Source organism: Girardinichthys multiradiatus, chromosome 8 (assembly GCF_021462225.1).
Source record: "Girardinichthys multiradiatus isolate DD_20200921_A chromosome 8, DD_fGirMul_XY1, whole genome shotgun sequence".
Classification (NCBI taxonomy): Eukaryota; Metazoa; Chordata; class Actinopteri; order Cyprinodontiformes; family Goodeidae; genus Girardinichthys; species Girardinichthys multiradiatus.
In genome coordinates, this window is record NC_061801.1 from 24627921 (window position 1) to 24640318 (window position 12398).

Consider the following 12398-nt stretch of genomic DNA (forward strand, 5'->3'; position numbering starts at 1 on the left):
TTGGCTGAATTTGAGTCAGCAGCGCAGGTTGCTGATTAGGGCAGAGGGCGACACGCAAAATTCTTGAGCCATTCAAACAGGACAGGCTCCAGTGGTCAGGAGAGAGACGACTATTGTAAGCTGCTATGGGACGCAGGGTAAATATTTAGCCTGAAGAAGGAGGGGTAATAAATTCTGAGAGCTTTAACCCAATCACTTGAGCCATGCTGCTTTGTGCAGCACAGAAGTGGGATGATGGGTGGCAGGGGAAGAGGTGGGAATCTTTATAACACCAGGAAGCACATACTTATACTAGAAAAGAGGGGAGCTGTGTGTCTTTTAATTATGAAGTTGAAGCAATAATCACATAGCCTACTTCCCATTTGACTTAATCTGGATAAGCCCTTCTTTCCAATCAAGCTGTTCCAACTCACTGACTACAGCTTGATTGTCACCATCTCAATCCTTGCAAGATATAACAAGCATTCAGCTTTGTTCACATGCTGTACGGGTTCGGCGAATGAGAAATTATAAAGAAAATAAAAATTTAAAAAAAAGAAGCATTAACGAGACAAAAAATAAAATTATCCTCCAGAAACTAGTTGAGGGATCTGCAACCTGCAGCTATATATATATATATATCAGTAAGATTATTGAAAATGCTGTGTTTTAACAGTTAAACAACTTCCTAACAACGACCAACCGCTTCGATGTCTTCCAGTCAGGCTTCCTGCTCACCACGGTACAGAAACTGCTCTTGTCAAGGTGTTCAATGACATCCGTAAAGATGCAGACTGTGGAAGAACCACAGTGCTGGTATTATTGGACCTTAGTGCAGCATTCGACACTGTTGATCACTCCATTTTATTAGAGCGCCTGGAAAACTGGGTTGGCCTTTCAGGTACAGCACCCAATTGGTTTAAATCCTACTTGAAGGACAGGGACTTTTTTGTGTCAGTAGGTAACTTTACATCAGAGACCACAAAAACCACATGTGGCGTTCCCCAAGGGTCCATCTTAGGGCCCCTCCTATTCAATATCTACATGCTCCCCCTAACTCAGATTTTAATAAACAACAACGTAAGTTATCATAACTATGCAGACGACACACAGTTATACGTTACGATGTCACCAGGTGACTATGAACCCATTCAAGCGCTTGGTAAATGCTTAGAAGAAATCAAAATGCTTGGATGTGCCAAACTTTTCTTCAACTGAATCAAAACAAAACTGAAGTAATAATCTTTGGACCAAAGGAAGAGCGTTTAAAAGTTAGCCCACAGCTTCAGTTAATACAGCTAGAAACCACCAGTCAGGCTCGAAACCTGGGTGTAGTAATGGACTCAGACCTGAACCTTCAGAGGCACATAAAGACAGTAACAAGCTCGGCCTTCTATCACCTAAAGAACATCTCCAGGATTAAAGGGCTAATGTCTCAGCAGGACCTTGAAAAACTAATTCATGCGTTCATCTTTAGTAGAATTGATTACTGCAACGATGTCTTCACAGGTCTGCCTAAAAAGTCGATCAGACAGCTGCAGTTGATTCAGAACGCTGCTGCCCGCGTCCTCACTAGAACTAAGAAAGTGGAGCACATCAGCCCGGTTCTAAAGTCCCTACACTGGCTCCCTGTAGCTCAGAGAATAGACTTTAAAATACTTCTGTTAGTCTATAAATCACTGAATGGCTTGGCACCAAAATACATTACTGACTTGTTGTCAGTGTATCAATCAGCCAGACCTCTAAGGTCTTCTGGCTCAAATCTACTCCACAGAACCAGAACCAGAACCAGAACCAAACATGGAGAAGCAGCTTTTATTTCTTATGCTCCAGTAATCTGGAATAAACTCCCAGAAAACTGTAAAAGCACTGAAAACCTAAGTTTCTTTAAATCATGATTAAAAACTTATTTGTTTAGAGTGGCCTTTGACTGTGTTATCTAAACATTATTACTTAAGTTTTCAGTCCAATTTTCCTTTTGTTTTCTTATCCATCATTCTATTCTCTTTATTTTTTTAATTACCTCTGTTGTTTGATTTTCTGTATCATTGTAATGTTTTTCCTTATGTACAGCGCTTTGAGTGCCTTGTTGCTGAAAAGCGCTATATAAATAAACTTGACTTGACAAATAAAGGCAATAGCATAGGGTGTCATAAGAAATTCTGCTTGTACACTGGATTTTCACTACACTATTTGCACAATGGATATTTGTATTTAGTTCTTGTGTCATTAGGCTGCAACTATAGGGTTTATTTTTAAGCAGACTAGTATTTTTTCTTAATTTTCCTTAAACATTAAAATGAATCAATTGACCTTCATTTATTGAAGAATGATTCTTTTCCTACAGCAAAAATATCAATATTTTCATGGTTTTAATACTTCAAAACAGAAACAAAATGATCTGCAGTCTCTTAATACATAGTGAAAAATCCAAGTTTTACAGTAAAAATCTGTAAAACTTAAAAAATGTAGTTTGATACCTTTATTGTTTAACTAAATTATCTAAATTATAGTCATTTGACTATTTACCCCTACTATACTTAGTTTGCCATGTGACCACTGTGCTTATCCCCACATAAACCAGCTTCTTTAATGTATTTTGTCCTTGCAGCTTGTAAAATCCTGTTACAAATGAACATAACACTACACTGGAACTGAAACATCAATAAATTATGAGCACTATATATGCATGTCAACTTCATCATCTGTTCAAATAGATCTGTTGTTTTCTCCATTTGATGAAGTTGAATGTAATGACAAAAAAAGTAAGCAAAAACTCTCACAGACCAACAAGAAACAGCAGCTTAAAGTATTCCTTAGTTGCCCAAACACTAACCACAGTTTAATATGGAACAGCCATCTTCATGAAACATGGAGATGGTGCAGTCTCCAGCCTAATATAGAATAAATTTTTATTCTCAGTGAAGATCTATCAAAACAACTAAGTAAAAACAGCCAAACAATTGAATGCTAGGCTTCCTCGAAGCCAAAATCAACTCCTACCTAAACAATGTGAGAGCAATGCACGCTTTGATCGCATAATTGCCTAATTAACTAATTGTGGAAAATGTGCTGAGGGAAATTGCGTTCAGGCCTCCCAGCAGCATTTACGCAGCTCAGGTCAGTCATGAAAAGGCCGTTGTTACAGTTACATAACCGGCTATTTTCAGCCATACTATTAGTGTAGCAGCATTGGGCTGTCGGTAAGTGCACTAATTTGGTCAGAAAACAAAAGTCTCAGTTAATATTTAGGCTACATAAAAAAGTTGTTGATTTTCCTCAAAGGACGAACTGTAACAGGTTTTCCAGGATGTTTCTTCCTTAACCATCATCTGATCAAATATAGAATTTCTCCAGAACTTAAGGTAAATGTTCCAAGTAGAAATTAAAGTTTCAAGCAGCAGTTAACGGCCCTCGCACCTCAACCGCTCCAGTGAGCTTACCGTTAAGTTCCACACCTCGCCACAAGGCAGCACTATAAGCAAGACTTGATTTTATGTTCAATCAGGCACAGTTCAGCTCTGGTAAGAAGTCTTTAAAATTTGTCTCAATTCCTACCTTCCTGATGGAAGTTGTAGTCACTTCCTGTTTGGTGGCGAAGGATTAATGAAGACTTCCTGTTGTATTTTCACAATGTCATTTCAAATTATCAGTTGTTGACACATTTTGAAACTTCTAAAGACTGTCATGTCATTTATTGTATGTCGTCCATAAGGAAGCAATTTGGTGTGGAACTGATAATGCATCAGGGATATATAGCCGTTTGAAATATTCTAGGGGGCACAGTTCATTTAAATTTTTATGTAATCCAATGAGCTGTTTGTAGGCTGACGAAGATCATTTGTATTCAATTTGGTGCAAATGGGATGATGCATTTGTGATTTAGAGCCAACTGTATGTAAACAGAATATGGAAATTTGCTGGTCAGCCACACCCACACGGTCCAGCCAACAGTCACTGTTCAGAGTAGGATTTAACATCAGTATTATTACTGTTTTTATGTTTGTTGTCAATGTAAATGAGACAATGGGTCTCAAGAGACTTTCCTGTATAAATAAATATATAATTTAAAAAAAGTGGGTGGAACTAAAGTGATGTCAGCAAATAATCATGTAAATGTGTTGACTACTGACCTTGTGTTATTACACCTTTGTGTTTTATGACAATAAGTCAGATTTTGAGGCTTGGCCTCGCCCACAAGCAGCAATAAGCTTCTGACAATGTTTGATCTCCAGAGCCTTAAGATTGTACCAAGTCATTCCGAAGTCTGTAAATCGAAAGCTGTAGGAGGAGATTGTTCAGATGAAACGTGTGTGTGATCCCCAATGGTCGATTTCCTCTGGGGTATGGACCATAGCGCCAAGAGTGTCAAATATGGAGCTTCCAAATTAAAACATTCGACATCCTGTTCTCAGTGGGCGAAGCTAAGGTGATGTCAGCAAATGACCATGTAAATGTGTTGTTTACAGATCTCTGATGACGCTAAGAAAGGTTGGGACAGCTTTGAACTCTTGTCGTGTGGAAGTTATTAAACCTTTGTGTTTTATGGCAAGAAGTAAGATGTTGAGGCTTAGCCACGCCCATATGCAGAAAAAAGCTTCTAATAACTTTTGATCTCTAAAGCCTTAAGACTGTACTGAGTCATTCAGAAATCTGTAAGTCGAAAGCTGTAGGAGTTTGCTCAGATATGCGTGTAAAAGAGACAAAATGGCTGACTTCCTGTGGGATTTTTATTATGGTGCCTAGAAGGTCAAATATTGACCTAAACAAAAGTAAAACATTCGACTTCCTGTTCTCAGTGGGTGGGGCTAAGGTGATGGCAGCAGTTGACCATTTATATTCGTAGGCCCCTAGAAATGCATGAAAAGTCAGGATTTTAATAACTTTAGATTCCTTACGTCAAATGATCTAACTTACTAGGATCAAGACTGAAAATTCAATCCAAGATGGCCGACTTCTTGGTTGTTGTTGAAGAGCATGGGTGCACGAGTTTTTGGTAGGTCTTCTGAAGTTTTTTAGTGTACCAAATGTCATACTTCTACAATGAAGTAAGGTAAATGAGGAACATGTTTTTGTCAAATTGCAAGGGGGCGCTGTGGAGCCATTTTTTTTTGCAACTTTTCCAAAACCTTCAAAATACTTACAGGGGTTGGACAATGAAACTGAAACACCTGTCATTTTAGTGTGGGAGGTTTCATGGCTAAATTGGACCAGCCTGGTAGCCAGTTTTCATTGATTGCACATTGCACCAGTAAGAGCATAGTGTGAAGGTTCAATTAGCAGGGTAAGAGCACAGTTTTGCTCATAATATTGAAATGCACACAACATTATGGGTGACATACCAGAGTTCAAAAGAGGACAAATTGTTGGTGCACGTCTTGATGGGGCATCTGTGACCAAGATAGCAAGTCTTTGTGATGTACCAAGAGCCACGGTATCCAGGGTAATGTCAGCATACCACCAAGAAGGACGAACCACATCCAACAGGATTAACTGTGGACGCAAGAGGAAGCTGTCTGAAAGGGATGTTCGGGTGCTAAACATAAAACCACGGCTGCCCAAATCACGGCAGTATTAAATGTGCACCTCAACTCTCCTGTTTCCACTAGAACTGTCCGTCGGGAGCTCCACAGGGTCAATATACACGGCCGGGCTGCTATAGCCAAACCTTTGGTCACTCATGCCAATGCCAAACGTCGGTTTCAATGGTGCAAGGAGCACAAATCTTGGGCTGTGGACAATGTGAAACATGTATTGTTCTCTAATGAGTCCACCTTTACTGTTTTCCCCACATCCGGGAGAGTTACCGTGTGGAAAAGCCCCAAAGAAGCGTACCACCCAGACTGTTGCATGCCCAGAGTGAAGCATGGGGGTGGATCAGTGATGGTTTGTGCTGCCATATCATGGCATTCCCTTGGTCCAATACTTGTGCTAGATGGGCGCGTCACTGCCAAGGATTACCGAACCATTCTTGAGGACCATGTGCATCCAATGGTACAAACATTGTACCCTGAAGGCGGTGCTGTGTATCAGGATGACAATGCACCAATACACACAGCAAGACTGGTGAAAGATTGGTTTGATGAACATGAAAGTGAAGTTGAACATTTCCCATGGCCTGCACAGTCACCAGATCTAAATATTATTGAGCCACTTTGGGGTGTTTTGGAGGAGCGAGTCAGGAAACGTTTTCCTCCACCAGTATCACGTAGTGACCTGGCCACTATCCTGCAAGAAGAATGGCTTAAAATCCCTCTGACCACTGTGCAGGACTTGTATATGTCATTCCCAAGACGAACTGACGCTGTATTGGCCGCAAAAGGAGGCCCTACACCATACTAAGAAATCATTGTGGTCTAAAACCAGGTGTTTCAGTTTCATTGTCCAACTGACTCAAAATTTCATGGGTTTTTGTGTCTGTTTAGGCTTTCAAAAAGCCAGTTTATTTCAGGGGAGAAAAATGCTTAATATTCCAATTCCAATAGGCCTTCAGAGTGCTTCTGCTGCTCAGGCCCAATAAGTGCACTTTAACTCTAGAATCACAAAGATTCTAATACCCTGGAACCGCCAGAGGGAGGCCTTTTGGCTCCACCTCAGGGGCACCTTAATAATGACATAGCGTTTTAAAAAATATATTTTGCTTCTCTTTAAACAGTTTTATAAAAATCTGGGTAGATGGGAGTTGACCAGTGGAGGAACAAAATAATGTCTGGAAAAATATTTTACCAGAAAATAGCTACTTTAGGTCCTATGATTAAGAGCTCTATGCAAAAATACTAATGAGCAATTTGCAATATTTGCGAAATGTACTCTAAATAAAATAAAATAAAATGTCTTCCTTCTTTAAAATACTTTATTAGAGCATTTGGAGTAAAGCAATAAGCAATAATGTCATATCATAAACCTCTGTCGTGTTTCAATAAATTTTTCTGATAGAAAAACACCAACTACAGAGTTAGGAGTTATGGCTGATAAAGCTAGTTATATATATATATATATATATATATATATATATATATATATATATATATATATATATATATATATACATACACACTGCTCAAAAATAAAGGGAACACTTAAACAACACAATATAACTCCAAGTAAATCGAACTTCTGTGAAATCAAACTGTCCACTTAGGAAGCAACACTGATTGACAATCAATTTCACATGATGTTGTACAAATGGAAAAGACAACAGGGGGAAATCTTTGGTGATTAGCAAGACACTCAATAAACGAGTGGTTCTGAAGGAACGTGGAGAGCGATCTGCTGCCTGCAACATCCTTCAGCATGACTGGTTTGGCAGTGGGTCAGTAATGGTGTGGGGTGGCATTTCTTTGGAGGGCCGCAAAGATTTTTTTTGAGCAGACTGTTTGAAAAAAACTGTCTCAGAAAGCATTCAGCAGTGCACTTCCCCTGTCCAAAACACATGCAGCTCTCCATGCAAGTGATTTGCGGTTTTATATTCTAGAAAATTGCCATTTTACTTTAGGCTCTTGAGCTATTTGCTTATCGCATTCTGGGACTGATTTGTATTGGGCAAAAGACGAACTCAGGGTGCAGTTAAAAAAAAGGAAATTATGTTGGACAAGAAGAGGTACAGAGCTGCTGTATTTTCAAGGATGTCTTAGTTTTGTTGTCATACAGGTCCTTGTCAAAATATTAGCATATTGTGATAAAGTTCATTATTTTCCATAATGTCATGATGAAAATTTAACATTCATATATTTTAGATTCATTGCACACTAACTGAAATATTTCAGGTCTTTTATTGTCTTAATACGGATGATTTTGGCATACAGCTCATGAAAACCCAAAATTCCTATCTCACAAAATTAGCATATCATTAAAAGGGTCTCTAAACGAGCTATGAACCTAATCATCTGAATCAACGAGTTAACTCTAAACACCTGCAAAAGATTCCTGAGGCCTTTAAAACTCCCAGCCTGGTTCATCACTCAAAACCCCAATCATGGGTAAGACTGCCGACCTGACTGCTGTCCAGAAGGCCACTATTGACACCTTCAAGCAAGAGGGTAAGACACAGAAAGAAATTTCTGAACAAATAGGCTGTTCCCAGAGTGCTGTATCAAGGCACCTCAGTGGGAAGTCTGTGGGAAGGAAAAAGTGTGGCAGAAAACGCTGCACAACGAGAAGAGGTGACCGGACCCTGAGGAAGATAGTGGAGAAGGGCTGATTCCAGACCTTGGGGGACCTGCGGAAGCAGTGGACTGAGTCTGGAGTAGAAACATCCAGAGCCACCGTGCACAGGCGTGTGCAGGAAATGGGCTACAGGTGCCGCATTCCCCAGGTCAAGCCACTTTTGAACCAGAAACAGCGGCAGAAGCCCCTGACCTGGGCTACAGAGAAGCAGCACTGGACTGTTGCTCAGTGGTCCAAAGTACTTTTTTCGGATGAAAGCAAATTCTGCATGTCATTCGGAAATCAAGGTGCCAGAGTCTGGAGGAACACTGGGGAGAAGGAAATGCCAAAATGCCAGAAGTCCAGTGTCAAGTACCCACAGTCAGTGATGGTCTGGGGTGCCGTGTCAGCTGCTGGTGTTGGTCCACTGTGTTTTATCAAGGGCAGGGTCAATGCAGCTAGCTATCAGGAGATTTTGGAGCACTTCATGCTTCCATCTGCTGAAAAGCTTTATGGAGATGAAGATTTCATTTTTCAGCACGACCTGGCACCTGCTCACAGTGCCAAAACCACTGGTAAATGGTTTACTGACCATGGTATCACTGTGCTCAATTGGCCTGCCAACTCTCCTGACCTGAACCCCATAGAGAATCTGTGGGATATTGTGAAGAGAACGTTGAGAGACTCAAGACCCAACACTCTGGATGAGCTAAAGGCCGCTATCGAAGCATCCTGGGCCTCCATAAGACCTCAGCAGTGCCACAGGCTGATTGCCTCCATGCCACGCCGCATTGAAGCAGTCATTTCTGCAAAAGGATTCCCGACCAAGTATTGAGTGCATAACTGTACATGATTATTTGAAGGTTGACGTTTTTTGTATTAAAAACACTTTTCTTTTATTGGTCGGATGAAATATGCTAATTTTGTGAGATAGGAATTTTGGGTTTTCATGAGCTGTATGCCAAAATCATCCGTATTAAGACAATAAAAGACCTGAAATATTTCAGTTAGTGTGCAATGAATCTAAAATATATGAATGTTAAATTTTCATCATGACATTATGGAAAATAATGAACTTTATCACAATATGCTAATATTTTGAGAAGGACCTGTATAATATTGATCACAGACCTCATTTGTTTTGGAATTCTCCAGGCAAAGAAGCCCCATTCTCTCCAATCCAAAACCTGTGCAGACATGTTCTAGGGTGGCATGAAAACATATTTTCCGTTCCCATTTTGCAGTATACAGTCAACTACCTGAATGCAGTCTTTGCACGCTACTATCCTGCAACTTTTAGATGGATCCCTTTTCTAACTCACCTGTATCTAATGGCTGAATTCCCTCATCAGCATGTCTTTCAGGTCTGCCGAGGTTGGTATCGATCTGTTCATTTGATTCAGGTGTTAAAGAAGGGATGCATCTAAAACTTGCAGGATGGCAGCTCCCAAGTGAAGGAATTGGGGAATCCCTGAATTATATTATAGCCTGCTGTGTTTCTCTATCAGGTTGGTTCTCAGGATTATATAGTTACTTCTGTCAAACCAGAAAAATCTATTTAATTTCCATTCATCATCTGTCATTCAGGCAAGAAATCAACACGAGAGAAGAAGGTTTTGGTTAGTCGTGAGCCTTGTCCGTTGCCGTACCAATGCCCCAATAGTAGCGCGACAGCTGAGTGCATAGCATTTTAAAATGAGAACGAGGTCAATGTTGACGGGTTCAATTTAAAAGGGTTTCAAAGCATTAAGAACATTCAGGAGGATAAATTGAGTCCTTGGCAGTTGTTGTGTTAAAGGCAGCTATTCTGAATAATTTATAGCTAGTGTTTAGTTAACCTCTGATCTCTTTTGACTGGATGACCATGACTTTCATGACTCGGTACCCACTGCTATGCTGAAACTGCTTACAATCAATGTGGTTCAACACTCACGCTCATATTTCTGTCCCAGATCTGGATGGTGCCGTCTTGGCAACCTGCTGCAATGAGCTTCCCGTCGCGGCTGTAGGTGCAGCACATGGGGATGACCTTCTTCCCCTGTTGGGAGCGAGGTTTGAACACAGACTTGTGCTTCTTTTCTGAGGTCACGTCCCAAGTGCGCACAGTGCTGAGAACAGAAGGAGAATGTTACACTTTAAAACATATTTGTTCAGTAACGATACATCAGGATCTTGGTTCAAATATAGTGACATGGTCCTTTTTGTGAAAATGAGAAGGATGAGCAGGGTTTGTGTAACAGCATAACAGTAGATTGGTGTGACAGGTATGCCTGAAGGTTCTAATCCTGATACATGTTCCTACATCTGCTCAAAATATTACACAACCTCAATTTGAGAAGGGGAACAAAATTAAAAAACTTTACACATTTGCACAAATATATGATTTGATTCCAAAATGACTTCATATTTAAACTTAATGGAACCATTTATGGTTACAGGTTTATATATATCCGTTTTGAACAGACAAGAATTGTGCGAAAAGAAAATAAATCTTTGGCATGTATACAAAACTAGAAAATAGTTATCTAAATACTCACTTTGTGGTCAAAGAACGCATTATTTTTGAGCAAGGCTGAAATGAAGTTGTTCAAGAAACATTAGGAGAAAGAATAATGTTTCTGCATTCTCACAGACTGACTTATGGTAGAGCATTTCACCTTCAACCCTTCTGCCATAACTTTCAGTTGGAAGAATGTGCTCCACAGCGGTATACAACCCAATCTAAGTTTTATTCTAAAAAGCTGTTTTGCATCTGTATAAACAGATACATCACGTGCCTGAATTACTTGGTGAAAAAAAAAGAGCCTTAAAATAAAATCATGTTATTGCAGTAACATAATCCAACTTTTGACTTGAATACATTTATTAGGTGGGGTAAAAATAAAATCTCAATTCAATAAACGATCGTTTAACTAAATCACTAGTGACACACTTTTTGCCACAACTAACCATGCTTAATTTGTGCCGTTGATTAGAGTGAACTTTTAAGTGTTTCCCTAAGGTATAAATACGGTGTGACACAAAGGCCCATTTTCTATTAGCAACTCCTTAAAATAGGAAAGACAACTGAACTTGTAATTCAAGTTAGGCAAATATGTGTTCATCTTTATAAGACTACAAGAAAATAACTACTCACCTGAGGGAGTCCGTATATACAGCAATGGTTAAAAAGTTTTAAACCACTGGCACGTAGCAAATTTTCCTGACATCATGCAGACTCAACTGGAGGACCATGGAGTCCTTGTCAGCCTGCGTGTGGCTGTCAAGACGTTTGTCTCAACAACCACACGCAGTGGGGAAGATGTAATGGAGGAAAAATAAATCCTCCAAAGCTCCCGGTTAAGCTGGGTTCAGACAGTGCAATTAACGCCTGCCTGAGACAAAAATATGTTCTCAATAAAATTATTTAAAAAATACAGCTGGTCATGAGTTTGAATTTGTGGTCTGCAGAAGACCTATGATGAATATCCATCAGAGTCTGAAATAGTCCAGGACAATTGTGCAGTGTGACTGCTGCTGTGACAGTCATCTGATTATTATCCACTTTTTCAATGCTATGAGCGCTCCCATAGCTGTCTCCTTTTACCCGTCATCCTCACCGATTTTTCTGAGTCAACACCTGAAACTTGCTGTCTATTCATTGTTGGACCGATGACCCCATATTCAAGGCTTTTCTTTGGCGTTTTTGTCTCGATCAGTCAACTGAAACTAAGACTGATAGCACAATAACAGATGTAAAGTATGCAAACAAACAAAAAAGATAGAAGATGCCACACATGATTTAAGTTACAGAAACTTAACCGACTGCATTTATATATCAAAATTAGCGTACCATGCATACATGTTTAGCCAACCTCTCGAGCAACCGCATAGATTCTCACAGCAGGCCGGAGTACATCTAAATGTGTCTGTGACCCGCCGCTAACCTTAGTGAACATCTTACCCCTTTGGGTCGCAGGGTGAGCAGTGGAGTATAAACACACACACAGAGCTGCTATGAAAAGCCAGGCAAGGATTCCTCTATGGCAGGCTACAGAGGCACACACATGCACTCAACTGTGTTTAGTTAAGCCTAACAACGTGATACAAATGTCAGTTGAAGACATGTGGCTTGACTGGGAACTGCCCAGGGTAAACAAAAAAAATAACACTAATTTAGATGCCTAGTATTGTTACGATCTACATAATCTGATGCTTGCAGTGAAAATAATCTACTGAAAATGATTGTGAAGTCATTATTTTCTCAGGACAGCTTGAAGGCTTCAACAGGAGTC

General features: G+C 40.0%; 1 protein-coding gene across 1 annotated transcript in view; it reads right to left on the bottom strand.

The window, feature by feature from the left end:
* Positions 1-12398, bottom strand: part of LOC124872832 (WD repeat-containing protein 70) — a 54780-nt gene that overhangs the window by 25136 nt on the left and 17246 nt on the right. The window contains exon 10 of the mRNA XM_047373220.1: positions 10058-10232. Within this exon, the coding sequence (XP_047229176.1) occupies positions 10058-10232 (175 nt within the window). The remainder of the gene's footprint in view (positions 1-10057; positions 10233-12398) is intronic.